The following is a 14,066-nucleotide window of genomic DNA, read 5'->3' as shown; positions in this document are numbered from 1 at the left end:
GGCATCAGTTCTTAGCTATATGCAAATGATTTCCAGATTCATATCTTTAGCCAAGAATGTTCTTCTGAATTCCACTGGTTTATCTGACCTTAAGTTACAAAAGTACCCCCAATTTACTGTGGTTAAAATGAAAGAAATAATATGCCTTTCAAAATAAACCTTCCCTAATATTGCACTACAATCCATTTCAGTGCACAGGCCAGAAACCTAGGTGTTATCATTGACAATCTGCCTTTATTCTCTCCCTCTGTCATACTCAATCTATTGCTAAGTTCTATCACTTCCAAACCCTATCTCCAGTGCATGTGCTTCTCTCCATCTCTACTGCCACTCTTCTGGCCTCATTCCATGTCTCATGCCCAGACTGTGACCTTACTCTCTCAACTCTCTCTACTGACTTTAGCCCCTTCTAGTGCAGTCTCTGAAATTTTCAATTCACAATACAAAATTTGCTGTGCCATTTCCACTTTTTAAAACATTTCAATGGATCCTCATTTCTCTTAGGATAAAGACTGAAAGGTATCAGAAGGCCAGCAGGATCTTGCCTGAATCCCTCTGACTGTGCCCTCTCAGCTATAGCTCGATAGGCTTTCAGTTTCTTGCATTTACCCTAGCCCAGCGGTTCCTAGCCTTTTTGGCACCAAGGACTGATTTTATGGAAGAAAATTTTTCCACAGACAGGGTGGGGATTGGGGGGATGGTTTCGAGATGAAACTGTTCCACCTCAGATCATCAGGCATTAGATTCTCATAAGGAGCCGGCAACCTAAATCCCTCACGTGTGCAGTTCACAATAGGGTTCATGTTCCTGAAAGATTCTAATGCCACCACTGATCTGACAGGAGGCGGAGCTCGCTCCAGTGGTAATGCTCCCTCCCCCCAACTGCTTACCTCCTGCTGTGTGGTCAGGTTCCTAACAAGGTTAGGAACTGGTACCCATTCACGGCCCAGGGGTTGAAGATCTCTGACTTAGTCCATTCTGTCATTAAACTATCGATCATTCTGTTCCACCTGCCTAGAACTTTCTGTCACTCCCACCTAGTTAACTATTCTCTTTCCTTAAATATCTACTAACTGATTATTTTCTAAGTGAAATCTTCCCTGATTTTTTTTAAACCTATTACCCCCATTATATGGTCTCTATGAACCATTTTTAATCTATAAATTTTCTTATACAACAAATTTATATATTTATAAAAACATTACTAAAGCAGACATACATATAGTATCCCCAACACTTGCTTAACTTTGCCATTTTATCATGGAATTATTCTTCCACTGTAAAGAAAGTGGGTACAAGAGGTGGCTCTCAGGACTTAACGCCTCTCCTAAGTCAGGCAGTCAAAAATATTTGGCGGTTCTTCTCCATCAGAATTTTCAACTCCCAGTCTCATCAAACTTTTTCTCCTTCCTTCAAACCAGCAATGGCATGCCCAAGTAGAGTTTCTAGAAAATATAACTCTTTATTGCAAACGTTCTTTTCTTTACTGGCCTACTCGTGACCCTTGTTCTAATCTCACAGGACATTAAGAAAGATAAGATGATTCATATTGGAGGAGTGAAATGGGCAGCTAATATGTGCCCTACAAATTCATATCAACCAAATCATATGAGCTGAAAGAACGTGCTTGAAATGAAAAAAAAAATAAATTGCTTTTGGAGCTAGCTTTATATATGGGTAAAATTAAACTCAACATTCTGCTTTGCCTGTCTGCCTCAAGCCTGGAGTTTAGACTCAAAACAGCTTTTCAACATAGACTTTAACTATTAAAGTAATAGAAAAATAAATAACTTCAGAATCAATGTATCTGTAAAGCCCTTGACTACTTATAAAGTAAGCTGTGTTTTCCCAGTATATTAGATTTAATTAGATGAATTAAATCTAACCTTCAGAGTTTTAATTATATTAAGTAAAGTTTTACTAATTTCATTTAATATGTTATCATCAAGGGGCCCAGTTCCCCATAATTATATGAGAAGGCAAACTCTGGTTTTTGTGGCAGTCCCACTTCAAATTCAGTCAGGCTTTTTGTATTAGTGTGTATTAGCATTCTCAAACATGTTATTTAACTGGGAGGTGAAAAATCCATCTAGGAGTTTAATGATGAATGTCATTCCTTGCGTAAGCCTCCCACTTTACCTCTCCTTAAATTCTCACGGCAACCCACTGACTTTATTGCTTCATGACACTAAACACACACTTCTGTGATCTGTACCCAAGCACATATGCCTGGTCACTCTTAGTTCTAAGGTTTGTCTGGGACAGTCCTGTTTATGTCTACTTCTTCTGGAGTTTTAATCAGTTATCAATTGACCTAGAAAAAAAAGTTCTATTTTGACCAATAAACTTATGGGCACAGAGGCAGGGCTGTGGTTCAGAACATAGGCTCTGGAGCCAGACTTCCTGGATTCAAGTCTTTCCTCTCTGGTTCTGTGTTGCCGGCTGGGGCAAGTCAGTGTATATTGTGCGTTCCTCAGCTATAAAATAAGGAGCACCATTCCTGTGAGGATTACATCAGTTAATGTGTGTAACGTCCTTTGCATAGCACCTAGTATGCCCGCTGTTCGTATTAACTATTACTAGTATCAGCTGTATGATCTTGGCCAGGACACTTAGTACCACTGGTCCTCATTTTACTCATATGTAAATTAGAGGAAGAATACCTACCACACAGGGTTATTGTGAGTCTTAAACGAAACCTAATATCCTCAGTAAATTGCAAAGTACTATACAAATTTAAGCCTTTACTACTTTAACTCACAAACACATGATTAATTACTCTTCATTAGGCTGCTAATAGTGGAACGCAAATCTTATGAAGCAACACTGTAAGCCATGCTTCCATAAAAATCTTCTTGTTTAAAAGAAAAAGTTGAGAACAAATTAGTAAGACCAAAGAAATTGAAAATTTCATAAAATACCCTTATTCTTTATTTCCATTTTTTATAAACATAAAATGGTTGTTACAAAATTAATTTACGTTGAGTACCTTCTGGTAGTTTTTTCTCTTTGTATAATCTGTGTTGTGCATTTTTTAAATACCCAGAGTAAAATCCTGCTCTATAAAGTCACAGAAGTTCCCTATGTCATTACAACTTGCTTCTGAACAACAGTAGCACTGCTAGATCTGACTGGCATTCTGCTCCCCAAATCTATTTAAATAGTAGGTTTAAGCACCACAGAATTCCTGATACCAGAACTTGCAGTATCCTTAAGGCTGTTACAAAAGAAATTAAGCCTTTCTGTGAGGGAACTCTCCTAATGTGGCACACAAAAAACACAAAAACCAAGTATGAAAGTAAAGAGATATTAAATTAATTAGAAATCATTAGACACCTGTTAGGTGTTGAGGAGTTAAGGAGTAGGGGCCAAGACCTCCTCATTAACTTGGCCAGAAATGAGAGCATGGTTTCTGTTGGTCAAGAAAACAGGTGTCAATCACCAAAACTGCATTTTGCTTGAAAACAAATAGGAAGCATTTTTCTGGATAGCTTTCATCTAAATAAAAGTTAGCAACCTGCCCACAGTTCTGGAATGAGTTCTGTTTCCTCCTCATATTTTTTCTCATAGAATACTGAATAAAAAGCTACAACCTTTCCTAATTTCTAAACTTGCCAACCACTGCAAGTGACACAGCATGGCACGGAGCTTCTTGTAATACCTGACCGTACTACATTAACCAATCTAGAAAACAGGAATAGTAACCTTACACTATTATCCCTTTAAGAATTCCACTAAATAGAAATCATCTAAGGCTTTTCACTAAAAAATTTGCTTTTCATTTTCCATTTCTTTGATACTTTCTCACTCAAGTACTTTCCTGGTTTAGTCTTTCACTCATTTCTTCCCCAAAGTGGCTGTAATATATTTCTGAGAATCTTTAATTCATTTCTAGAAAACAAAAAATGTCCATAATAGTTTGCTTTCTTTTTCTGCTTCATAATGGTCTCATTTCTGTGATGTCAAAGTTTTATACCTTTTCCCTGACTCCCTTTTCAAATATAGAAGGGGAAAGTGCATAAATAAAACAAAAAAAAAAATGAACAAGCTAAAAATAAAAACTGACAAAGGTAGAAAACATTCTGCAATATTCGCAACTCCTTCAGAAATTGGAAAATGAAACTAAAGTTTACCACCAACGCACTGAAAGTGCCAATTTCCAATAACAGCTAACACATTTTAGCAATACAATTTGGTGAACAGACTCTTAAAGGTCATTTTTTATATAAATAAAAGAAAGTATTGAAAACTAAATTAATAGTAAATGCTGAAGAATATACTATACTATTTTCCTCTTTCAACTGCTCTTTTCCTGAAGAGACATGCATTTTTTTTTAATGGAATGAATTTATAGTCTATCTTTTCCCTGTTCTTTCATTATTTGTAACTTTTTCACCTTTCTTAAATCTTTCTCACACTATCAGACTCAGATTAGATATGATCTCCTTCAGGAGGCCTCCCCTGACACGAACTTGGGCTAAAATTTGATATTTATGTTTCCACAATACCTGGCAGTACTCACCCCATTATATTCACATTATCTATTTTCTGAATCTATTCTCTTACTATAAGGTAGGACTTAATCTCAGTCATCTTTCTATTCCCAGAAATAGCCCTGACAAAATAGTGTGTATAGAATATATATTTGTTGAATGCCAGCAGGAAAGTCTGAAGAGGTAGACAAGTGCAATGTGGCCAAACAACAATTCCTAGTCTTTCACTTGCCTCTACACCATCAGAGACGCTCTATCCTCTGAGTGAAGGGCTGTGTCTCCACTCCCACGGCCCAGCTAACTTCCCGTCACTTTTTAAGCCTCAGCTTAAAAAGCCTCATTTGTCACTTTCTCTAGGACTGCTGAACTAATAAGCCGGAGTTAGGAGCCTCGTCCACAGCCCCCCTTATCTATCTAATTTTCTCTATTATAGGACTCTGCTTCAGTGAACTCTTTGCTTGTCCAAATTGCCCAATTAACTATGCTGTATGAGAACAATGAGAAAGAACACACTGTCTCTACTGAATCCCTGAAATATTATTAACATTGACTATTAGGGTGGGTGATCAAGAAGTAACTGATATGTCTATGGCCTTGATGGTTTTATAGGTAAATACTTATCCCCAAACTCATTGAGTTGTATACATTAAATATGCACAGTTTCTTACATATCAATTATATTTCAATAAAGTGGTTTTAAAAATCCATAAATATCCTTTATCTGTCAAGATCAATTAATAAACATTCAGAATGAATACACAAATCAAGGAATATAATCCCACTGTCATACTGAAATTGCTTGGGTTAAAAATTACACAAATACTCCATTCTCATTTTCAGATTTCTAGATTATAGAAGAAGAAGGGCCAGGCGCCGTGGCTCACGCCTGTAATCCCAGCACTTTGGGAGGCTGAGGGGTCAGATCACGAGGTCAGGAGATCAAGACCAACCTGGCTAACATAGTGAAACCCCGTTTCTACTAAAAATACAAAAAAATTAGCCAGGCATGGTGGTGGGCTCCTGTAGTCGCAGCTGCTCGAGAGGCTGAGGCAGGAGAATGACGTGAACCCAGAAGGCGGAGCTTGCAGTGAGCAGAGATGGTGCCACTGCACTCCAGCCTGGGCAACGGAGTGAGACTCCATCTCAAAAAAAAAAAAGAAAAAGAAAAATAAGAGTAGACAAATGTGAAGACCTTATTTTACACTGAATTTATTTTGGGAATAATCTTTTAGAAATTCTTTTCACTGAATTTATTTTAGTAATAAGCTTTTAGAAATTCTTTTCACTGATTTTAGTAATAATCTTTTTGAAATTCTGTCACCTAGTTGAAATTCATCAATTATTTTATCAAATAAACAATAATTGAAAGTTTACTCAGGAAAGGTTGTTTTAGGATGTGTGTCAGGTCTGAATTTATTAATTATACCTAAATTACACAAATTATACTATTTTAAAATTTCTTATTTCTGATTTTATTTTTTAATACTTGATTTTCTCAGCCATCTGCTTTAAGTTTTCTGGAGTTTGGGGAGTTTTTGACTACTTTTTGAATTTTTCTCCTTCTAGAAAATCCCTTTGCCATGCTGCTGTGGCTCAGTTCTCCTCTTAGATTTCTAATAATCCCTCTCTGTGTCCTCTACTGGCTCTCTTCTTCCTATTAACGGAGACCTTTATTTTAGTCTTTTGCTTCACATTTTCCCCTCATTGCTTCAATGATTCTGTCTTCTTCCATGAAACCATTGCTATTTTGTTAACAACTCCTAAATGCATATCTATAATCTGTTTTTGTTTTTTTTTTTTTTTTTGAGATGGAGTATAGCTCTGTTGCTCAGGTTGAAGTGCAGTGGCACAATCTTGGCTCACTGTAACCTCTACCTCCCAGGTTCAAGTGATTCTCCTGCCTCAGTCTCCTGAGCAGCTGGGATTACAGGCGTGCACCACCATGCCCGGCTAACTGTTGTATTTTTAGTAGAGACAGGGTTTCGCCATTTTGGTCAGGCTGGTCTCGAACTCCTGACCTTGTGATCTGCCCACCTCAGCCTCCCAAAGCGCTGGAATTAGGATTACAGGCATGAGCCATCATGCCTGGCCATCTTTAATCTTAATAACTTCTCTAAGCCCACACTTCTAACTAGGTATTTCACTGATATTTCATATTAATACACACAACGTTAAACTCATTTACTTCTGAATTTTTTTATCCTTTAGGATGACAGCATCATTCATTGCCATCCAAGCTCAGACCTCAGAGCCATATTTTACTCTCTTGATCTCATCATTAAAGCAGCTACCAATGTATGCTGTACTACTACTCTAGTGTAACTCGTGTCTGCCTCTGCATCTTATTTCCATCATCATCATCTTCCTTTAGAATCTTGTTATTTGCCTAGAGTCAACCATGTGATCACCTCCCAACAATTTTCTCTACCACTATCTCTATGGTGCTCCCATCTATCCAACTTCCGACAATGCATGAACTGGGAATAAATGCCTCTCTGCTTGACCTTCAAACCTGGCATAGCAAGTTTCACCTAAACTTGAGGGTGCGAGATAGAAGAAATGAGAAAGGATTTATTCTTATTGCAAACAGGTAGCACAACAGATGCTCAACAAATATTTCCTAAAATGGAATTTTATTACGTATTATTGAAACATTATCATGTCACTCTCCTGGGTAAAGAGCTGTAATGGGTTGCCATTGTCTAGAGGATATAGTTTTAACTTCTGGGTATACCCTTGGCTCCTGTATGCCTCTTTCTTCCTTCTCTTGCCACTTGTGGCCAGGCGCTCTGGGATCCAGCCGTATGGCACCACTGGGTGCCTTTAGTAATGGGCCTATGCACATACCACTCCCTTTGCATATAGTCTCTCTTTTATTATTTGTATGCCTCCTATTTATCCCTTAAGTTCAGAAACTTCCTTGATCCATTCTGAATTAGCTGCTCTTAAGATAAAGCATAATTCTATCATTAACGCTTACTACAACTGTCTGTTTCTCTGTATCTCTCTCACTCTATGGTAAGGTCTTTGAAGTCAGGAATCCATCTTTTTTTATTCCCCGGAGTCCACCACAGTACTTGTAGTTCATATATTTTGGTGAAAATACTTTTTTCTTCTATTGGTTATGCAACCAACTAGCTATATGTCCTTGGACAAACTTATTTAATTGACTGGATTTAATTTTCCACTTCAGGCCTGTTGGCCTCTATGCTCTGCTACATTCAAACCAGAAAACTTGAATTTTCTAATGTTTATATTTTTTCCAATGTCATTTTTAACTTTAACTTTTTGGAATTTTTCCTATTTTTAATACATCAGTGTCATATACCATTATCTAATTTCCCCCCATTTTTTCAACCTTTTAGTACTTTGTAAGACTTCCTCATAATTACAAAAATATTTTGCCAAATATTAGAGTTAATCACCTATTCACCTTATTCCATAAACTATGACGTAAAATGCTTTGTAGTAGCTGGGCGCAGTGGCTCACGCCTGTAATCCTAGCACTTTGGGAGGCCGAGGCAGGTGGATCACAAGGTCAGAAGATTGAGACCATCCTGGCTAACACGGTGAAACCCCGTCTCTACTAAAAATACAAAAAATTAGCCAGACATGGCGACAGGCGCCTGTAATCCCAGCTACTCAGGAGGCTGAGGCAATCCCAGCTACTTGGGACGCTGAGGCAAGGGAATCGCTTGAATCCAGGAGGTGGAGGTTGCAGTGAGCTGAGATCGCCGCACTGCACTCCAGCCTGGGTGACAGGGCGAGACTCCGTCTCAAAACAAAAACAAAAACAAAAACAAACAAAGAAAAAGCTTTGTAGTAAGAACCATGTTCTATATGTTTTTCTGTTTCTCCTAAATAACACTGTCCCTGCAATACAGATTAAAAACTCACTGTTAAATTAATGAAAATCTGTGTTACAATGAATACTAGGACACGTTGTAACAGAACTCGGATCGCAAAACCGGGAGTCTGAGCAGAAGAATCTTTCACTACATTAAGCAGTATCTTCTTTTATGACCTCTATAATTTTGAGAGATAATGTTCTTATTTACCTGTAATTCTTTCCTTCAGCCCTAAGCCTTCAATCAACTTACTTTATATTCTCATTTGCAGGTACTTCAGGCAGTTGCACAGTAATCATGCCATCCAAGTTGGTCTTCCCAATGAAGGCAGGCTTGGTACGTAATACATCTGGTGCAGTCTTTGCTGTGACCCTGTGCTGCAGCCCACCAGCACTGTTTCCACGATTTGTCAGCACGAATGAATATGACTTCTCAGGCTTCAGGTTGACAATTAACTTCTGTGTGGCTCGGCCATCCACTTCTTCTACCATTTTCCCATCATCATAAAGAATCTAAAGAGATAAAACCAACAAAAAAAAATCTGGTTATCAGAGAGGCAAACTATATTTTCTGAACCAATGTGCACTTGCTTTTGGAAAATGTATATATAGTCAATTCTAATTTTAGGTGATTTCTAAGCCCATAAGCAGTCATAATTCTGGAGATCACATCAATTTTCCTGTCATTTCCTACTGTGTAATGATAAAATGTTTCCAAGTCTATCAAAAATACACAAAGAGATATATATATATATATATATAATAACTTATCAATATTAGACCTGTCAGTTCTATGTGATCTTAATGGAATATGTGCAGAAAAGCTCTACTTTTCAATGTATTATGAATATTGTCTATTTTCTAAAGGTTTTGGTTCCTCTTTCTAAATATATTTTTACTTTCAAAAATGTTTCTCTATTTCTTATTTCATAAATATGTACTTGCTGACATCTCTTAATGGCAAGCCAGAGTTGAAAATGTGCCAAGAATACAGGCCAACAAACAAATTCGGAAACTCCCAGGGTATTATAATATAAATAGGTAGAAACCATGTAAATTTCATTCTCTGCCTGAAAAACAAAAGCACTAGCTTAGATGTAAAAAGTTCAAGTTCAAAGTAGTAGGTAACCTACAAGTGATGCCAGCCCTGGATTTAAGCTCCTGCTCCCTCTTCAGAGTGAAAAGGACACACTTACAAAGCACCAAACTGTCTCCCATGTGAAAGTCACAAATGAGAATAGCAAGGACATGTGGCCAAAACAAAGTGGTCTGCTTGCTGTGCAAATAACTTACCCAGATAAACTGTCCCCTCTACTTTTATCTGTGATTTCTTACAAATTAGAAACCAACTTACTTTGAAAGGCATGGCGGAGTTATAATTCTCTGGAATCTCCCAAGACAGCAACACGGAAGTCTTCATTACTGCTTTGACATGAAAATTTTTTGCAAACACTGCTGGAAAAGGAAAAACAGTGTATTTAAACCATTCTTAAAACAGATGACCTGTCCTTTCCACCATGGACCATAGGGCTTATGCTAGATGCTGTCTACTTTGATCAGAGAGAGAAGTATGATTTTCCTACCTGTTTAGAGCATTCATTTTAATACCCCATTCTCACAAAGATCTTTCCTTTCTCTCCAATTCAGCCAACTCTATTGTGTTTTTCTTACCTGAGGACATTGGGGTGCTGTCAGCCAGACTTGCTTGACACTCTATAACTGAAATCTAAGGCATCCAAGACGTAGTAAGTTTTACATACTTTACCTTTTTGTTTTTGCTGAACCTATTAATACGAATGGGCTGATCAGTTATTATAGCTTCAAAATACTGATTTCCAAAGACTGACATTCCTTTAAAGGAGGAAGGCCATAAGCAGACAAATCCTACCTTGATCCACAGGCAGTGTCCTGAACTGGACACTGGGACTATATGGCCCGGGCCCTTTGCTCGTATGAGCACGTACTTTTACATCGTATGTGGTATCTGGTTTTAAGCCAGTAAGTGTCATAGTGGTGTCAGCTGGAACAATAAGCTGCTCCATTGGGAGAAGGGGGATGTTGATATCCCTATAAAGAAGGGTATACTTGGTGATAATGCCATTTCTCTCTGCCAGGACAGGTGGTTGCCAAGATAACTGGACGGAGGTTGAAGTGGTGCCTTCTGAGTGAAGGTTTTGAGGGAATCCAGTTGGTACTTCTTCTGGAATGGAAATCTCCTTCACCATCTCCTCCCCAAAGCCCACTTTGTTTCTGGCTGAGAGCCTGAAGACGTATGATGCTCCTTTGTGGATGTCTGTAGCTGTAAAGTGATCTTCTTTTTCAGAGAACTCAAGAGTAGTAAGCGGCTCCATATCCTTGCGGCCAAATTTTAGACGGTAGCCCTGAAGAGGTCCAAATGTGTCCACGGGAGGGTGCCACTGAATAAGAGCAGTATTCATCTGAGTGTGGTTAATCACAAGCCGAGGTTTCCCTGGAACTGGAGCACATGGGATGGAGTGATAAGACCAACCAATCTGAACATTCACATTTCAGTCATTGCCAAATGAGAGAGTTCCACTTTACTGGTATTCCCATTTTCTTACTTACCAAAACAAAACAAAACAAAACAGGCAATGTTTGATCCACATACCTTTGTGGAAATATGCTCCTTGTCTTACTTTATTAAAGTAGGCTGAGATACTAGAATTTGATAATGGACACAAAACAGAAATTATCATTGAAACAACAGCTTAAGGGAATTTTTTTGACACCTGCACGTTTTAAACCTTCACACCTAAAGGTTCATATCAAAGATAAATTAATTTGAGCAAAGATCAGCCAATTAGATATCACTAATAAGAATAACTATAATGATTATTTATTCATTGAGTACGTGCAATGTACCAGCGCCATGCTAAGTGCATTGCATATAGTATTCACAATTGGTTTACATTCCTGACTCCTCACTACATTCTTGGACTAGTTATTATTATCTCTATCTTCTGTAATGAGAAAATGATGCCCAGAGAGGTAGAAAACTTTCCAAGGCCAGCATGTAACAAGTGAGAAATCTATAAGGCAAACCCACCTCTGTCTGGAGTCGACTGCTTAAATGCTTAATTGTGCTACAAAATAATATCGTATTGACTTACTATGAATTTAATTTACATTTTCTGTCTAACTTTACTATCCACATCATTCATCTTCATCAAGTTCTTCATCTGTAAAATGGGAATTATATTAAGAGCTATTTTATATTGTTCTTATGAATAATAAATGAGGAAATTCATGTAAAAGTCTTAGCATGAGGTTCTGCATTCTATTAATATTAACCATAATTATTAATAATCTGAATATTAAACTTTTTATGGTGAAAGGCTAGCTTCCAATGAATACAGAATTTATTTACCTTTAAGTTAGATACGTGAAAAGTTCTAATCTACTAATTCAATGCATTATTATATCTGTATTTACTTTTAATGGAGAGCAATTACTATTGGAATCCACAGTGAAAGACACTGAGGGAGGATCATCAGAATAAAAACTAAACCAAGTTAACAGAAAGAAGAAGAAAGGCCAAGTATGCTGGCTCATGTCTATAATCCCAGCACTTTGGGAGCTGAGGTGGGAGGACTGCTTGAGCCCAAGAGTTCAAAACCAGTGGCTGGGTGTGGTGGCTCACGCCTGTAATCCCAGCACTTTGGGAAGCAGAGGCGGGTGGATCACCTGAGGTTGGGAGTTTGAGACCAGCCTGTCCAACATGGAGAAACCCTGTCTCTACTAAAAAATACAAAAATAGCCAGGCATGGTGGTGCATGCCTGTAATCCCAGCTACTCGGGAGGCTGAGGCAGGAGCATCACTTGAACCCGGGAGGCAGAGGTTGCAGTGAGCCGAGATCATGCCACTGCACTCCAGCCTGGGCAACAAGAACAAATTCCGTCTCAAAAACAAACAAACAAACAAACAAACAAACAGCTTGCCAACATAGCAAGACCTCATCTCTACGGGGGGGCGGGGGGGAAAGGCATGGTGTCACATGTCTGTAGTCTTAGCCACTCAGGGGGCTGAGGTGGGAGAATTGCTTGAGCCAAAGAGTTTGAGGCTACAGTGAGCTATGATCACACCATTGCTGTCCAGCCTGAGTGACAGTGAAACTGTGTCTCAAAATTATGAACGTGAAGAAAAAGAAAGATAGTAGGAAAGGAGGAAAGCTTACAGTAATGGGAGACAGGTGATAAAAAATCATACCATGGGGATATAGATTAAGGTAAAAAAATCACTAAAAAGATTATGAGACAATACATAGAATATTAACCTCAGAGATGGACTGATTAGCCTCTTCATTTTGTATTTCAGAAAGTGAGACCCAAGTGGAAGTGTGCTCTGCTCTAAGAAATATCATTAAGATATTTACTTCCTTAACCAATGGAGCAACAGTTTTGTTTCACATGCTGGGAAGATTCATCGCATGCTGACATAACTCAGCTGACCTACAATGTATGAAAACAATAGTTTCTAAAGTTTTTAGATAAATAATTATTCAACAACATGTGTGTTGTGTTATATATATAAAACTTGTGTGTTGTGTTGTATATGTAAAACATGTGTGTTGAAGGTAGGTCCAGGAACCACATCATTGTGTACTCATGGTGTTCCTCAGGAAAAATGCATCCAGAGATCTTAACAACCAACTAACACTCTCAGAACACCACCCATCCATAAGTTGGAAACTGTGTGAACTATTCCATTTGCTTTTAATATATTTACAATTATCTTAATTTTAAAATAGTACTTTAAGGTAGGGACATTGGCAGACATCTTTAATTCCCCTTTATGTATATAGAGCATTTACATGATTTGTCCAAATGTCAGTGATGGTGTCAAGGATTAAACACCTGAGTCTCTGCTGAGAAAAATCCATGGTGAAATAGAACTTTCAGCAGAGAATACAGCCTTCAATATATGAAACTCAGTTGAAACGAGTGGGTGGAAACACAACTATTAATTCTCAATATTCTCCAGAGACAATAGATTAAACATATTTATTAAAATTTTTTGAAATTCTAGTTCCAACGAACTGCATAATAATATATACACCGTGTATCCTGTTTCCGTAAGATGCACATAAAGCTAGGATAAATACAAATAATTTTTTGATCTAAACCACAAACACAGATTGCATTCTACTATTTGTCATTTATGAGCATGTTCTTATTAACTGATGTTTCACTTTATAATATTGCTATGGTACACATTTGGAGAAATCTAACGGGCTGACAAAGTCTAGGAAAAAACCCACTGGCTTTGTAAATGTATACATTTATTCTTCTGTGGGAGTTAAAGCTTAGGATGGAGTAATCTCTTTTGTTTTCGAAGTTGGCATGACCTTTCTTATCCTGGGACAGAAAGGCTTGTTGGCTTGGAATCATAAGACCAAAGTAATGATATAGAAATAAGAGCATTAGCTCTGACCTACTGGCTTCCCCTGCTGTACAGGAGGATCTCTGTCTGCTCTCTATTGCCAAACCCACAACAGTCATTCCTTCCCTGGGCAGAAGTTTTACTAAGCCTGAAAACTATGAGACAACCAGCCTGGAAGTGCCACAAAGCATAAAGGAAGGACTCAAGAAAGAAATGAATGCTTATGCAGCTTGGGGAAGAACACCCAACATCACCTCAGGAGAGGCTGGCCACATGAAGGGTCGTCACATGAAGGGATGCCTAAAATTTCCATAAGCATGTGAAT

At 38.0% G+C, this 14,066-nt stretch overlaps 1 protein-coding gene across 32 annotated transcripts in view; it reads right to left on the bottom strand.

The window, feature by feature from the left end:
* Positions 1–14,066, bottom strand: part of PTPRD (protein tyrosine phosphatase receptor type D) — a 2,309,169-nt gene that overhangs the window by 160,867 nt on the left and 2,134,236 nt on the right. For 13 of the 32 annotated variants that reach the window (XM_054519906.2, XM_054519907.2, XM_054519902.2 and 10 more), the window contains 3 exons: positions 10,229–10,816; positions 9,695–9,795; positions 8,594–8,853 (listed from right to left, as the gene is read on the bottom strand). In XM_054519906.2, the coding sequence (XP_054375881.1) occupies positions 8,594–8,853; positions 9,695–9,795; positions 10,229–10,816 (949 nt within the window). The remainder of the gene's footprint in view (positions 1–8,593; positions 8,854–9,694; positions 9,796–10,228; positions 10,817–14,066) is intronic. The other 19 variants (XM_054519904.2, XM_054519910.2, XM_054519912.2 and 16 more) reach the window with 3 other exon arrangements.

Source organism: Pongo abelii, chromosome 13, assembly GCF_028885655.2.
Source record: "Pongo abelii isolate AG06213 chromosome 13, NHGRI_mPonAbe1-v2.0_pri, whole genome shotgun sequence".
NCBI lineage: Eukaryota > Metazoa > Chordata > Mammalia > Primates > Hominidae > Pongo > Pongo abelii.
Note: the sequence above shows the minus strand (reverse complement) of the source record. Positions and strands in the feature narration are given on the sequence as shown.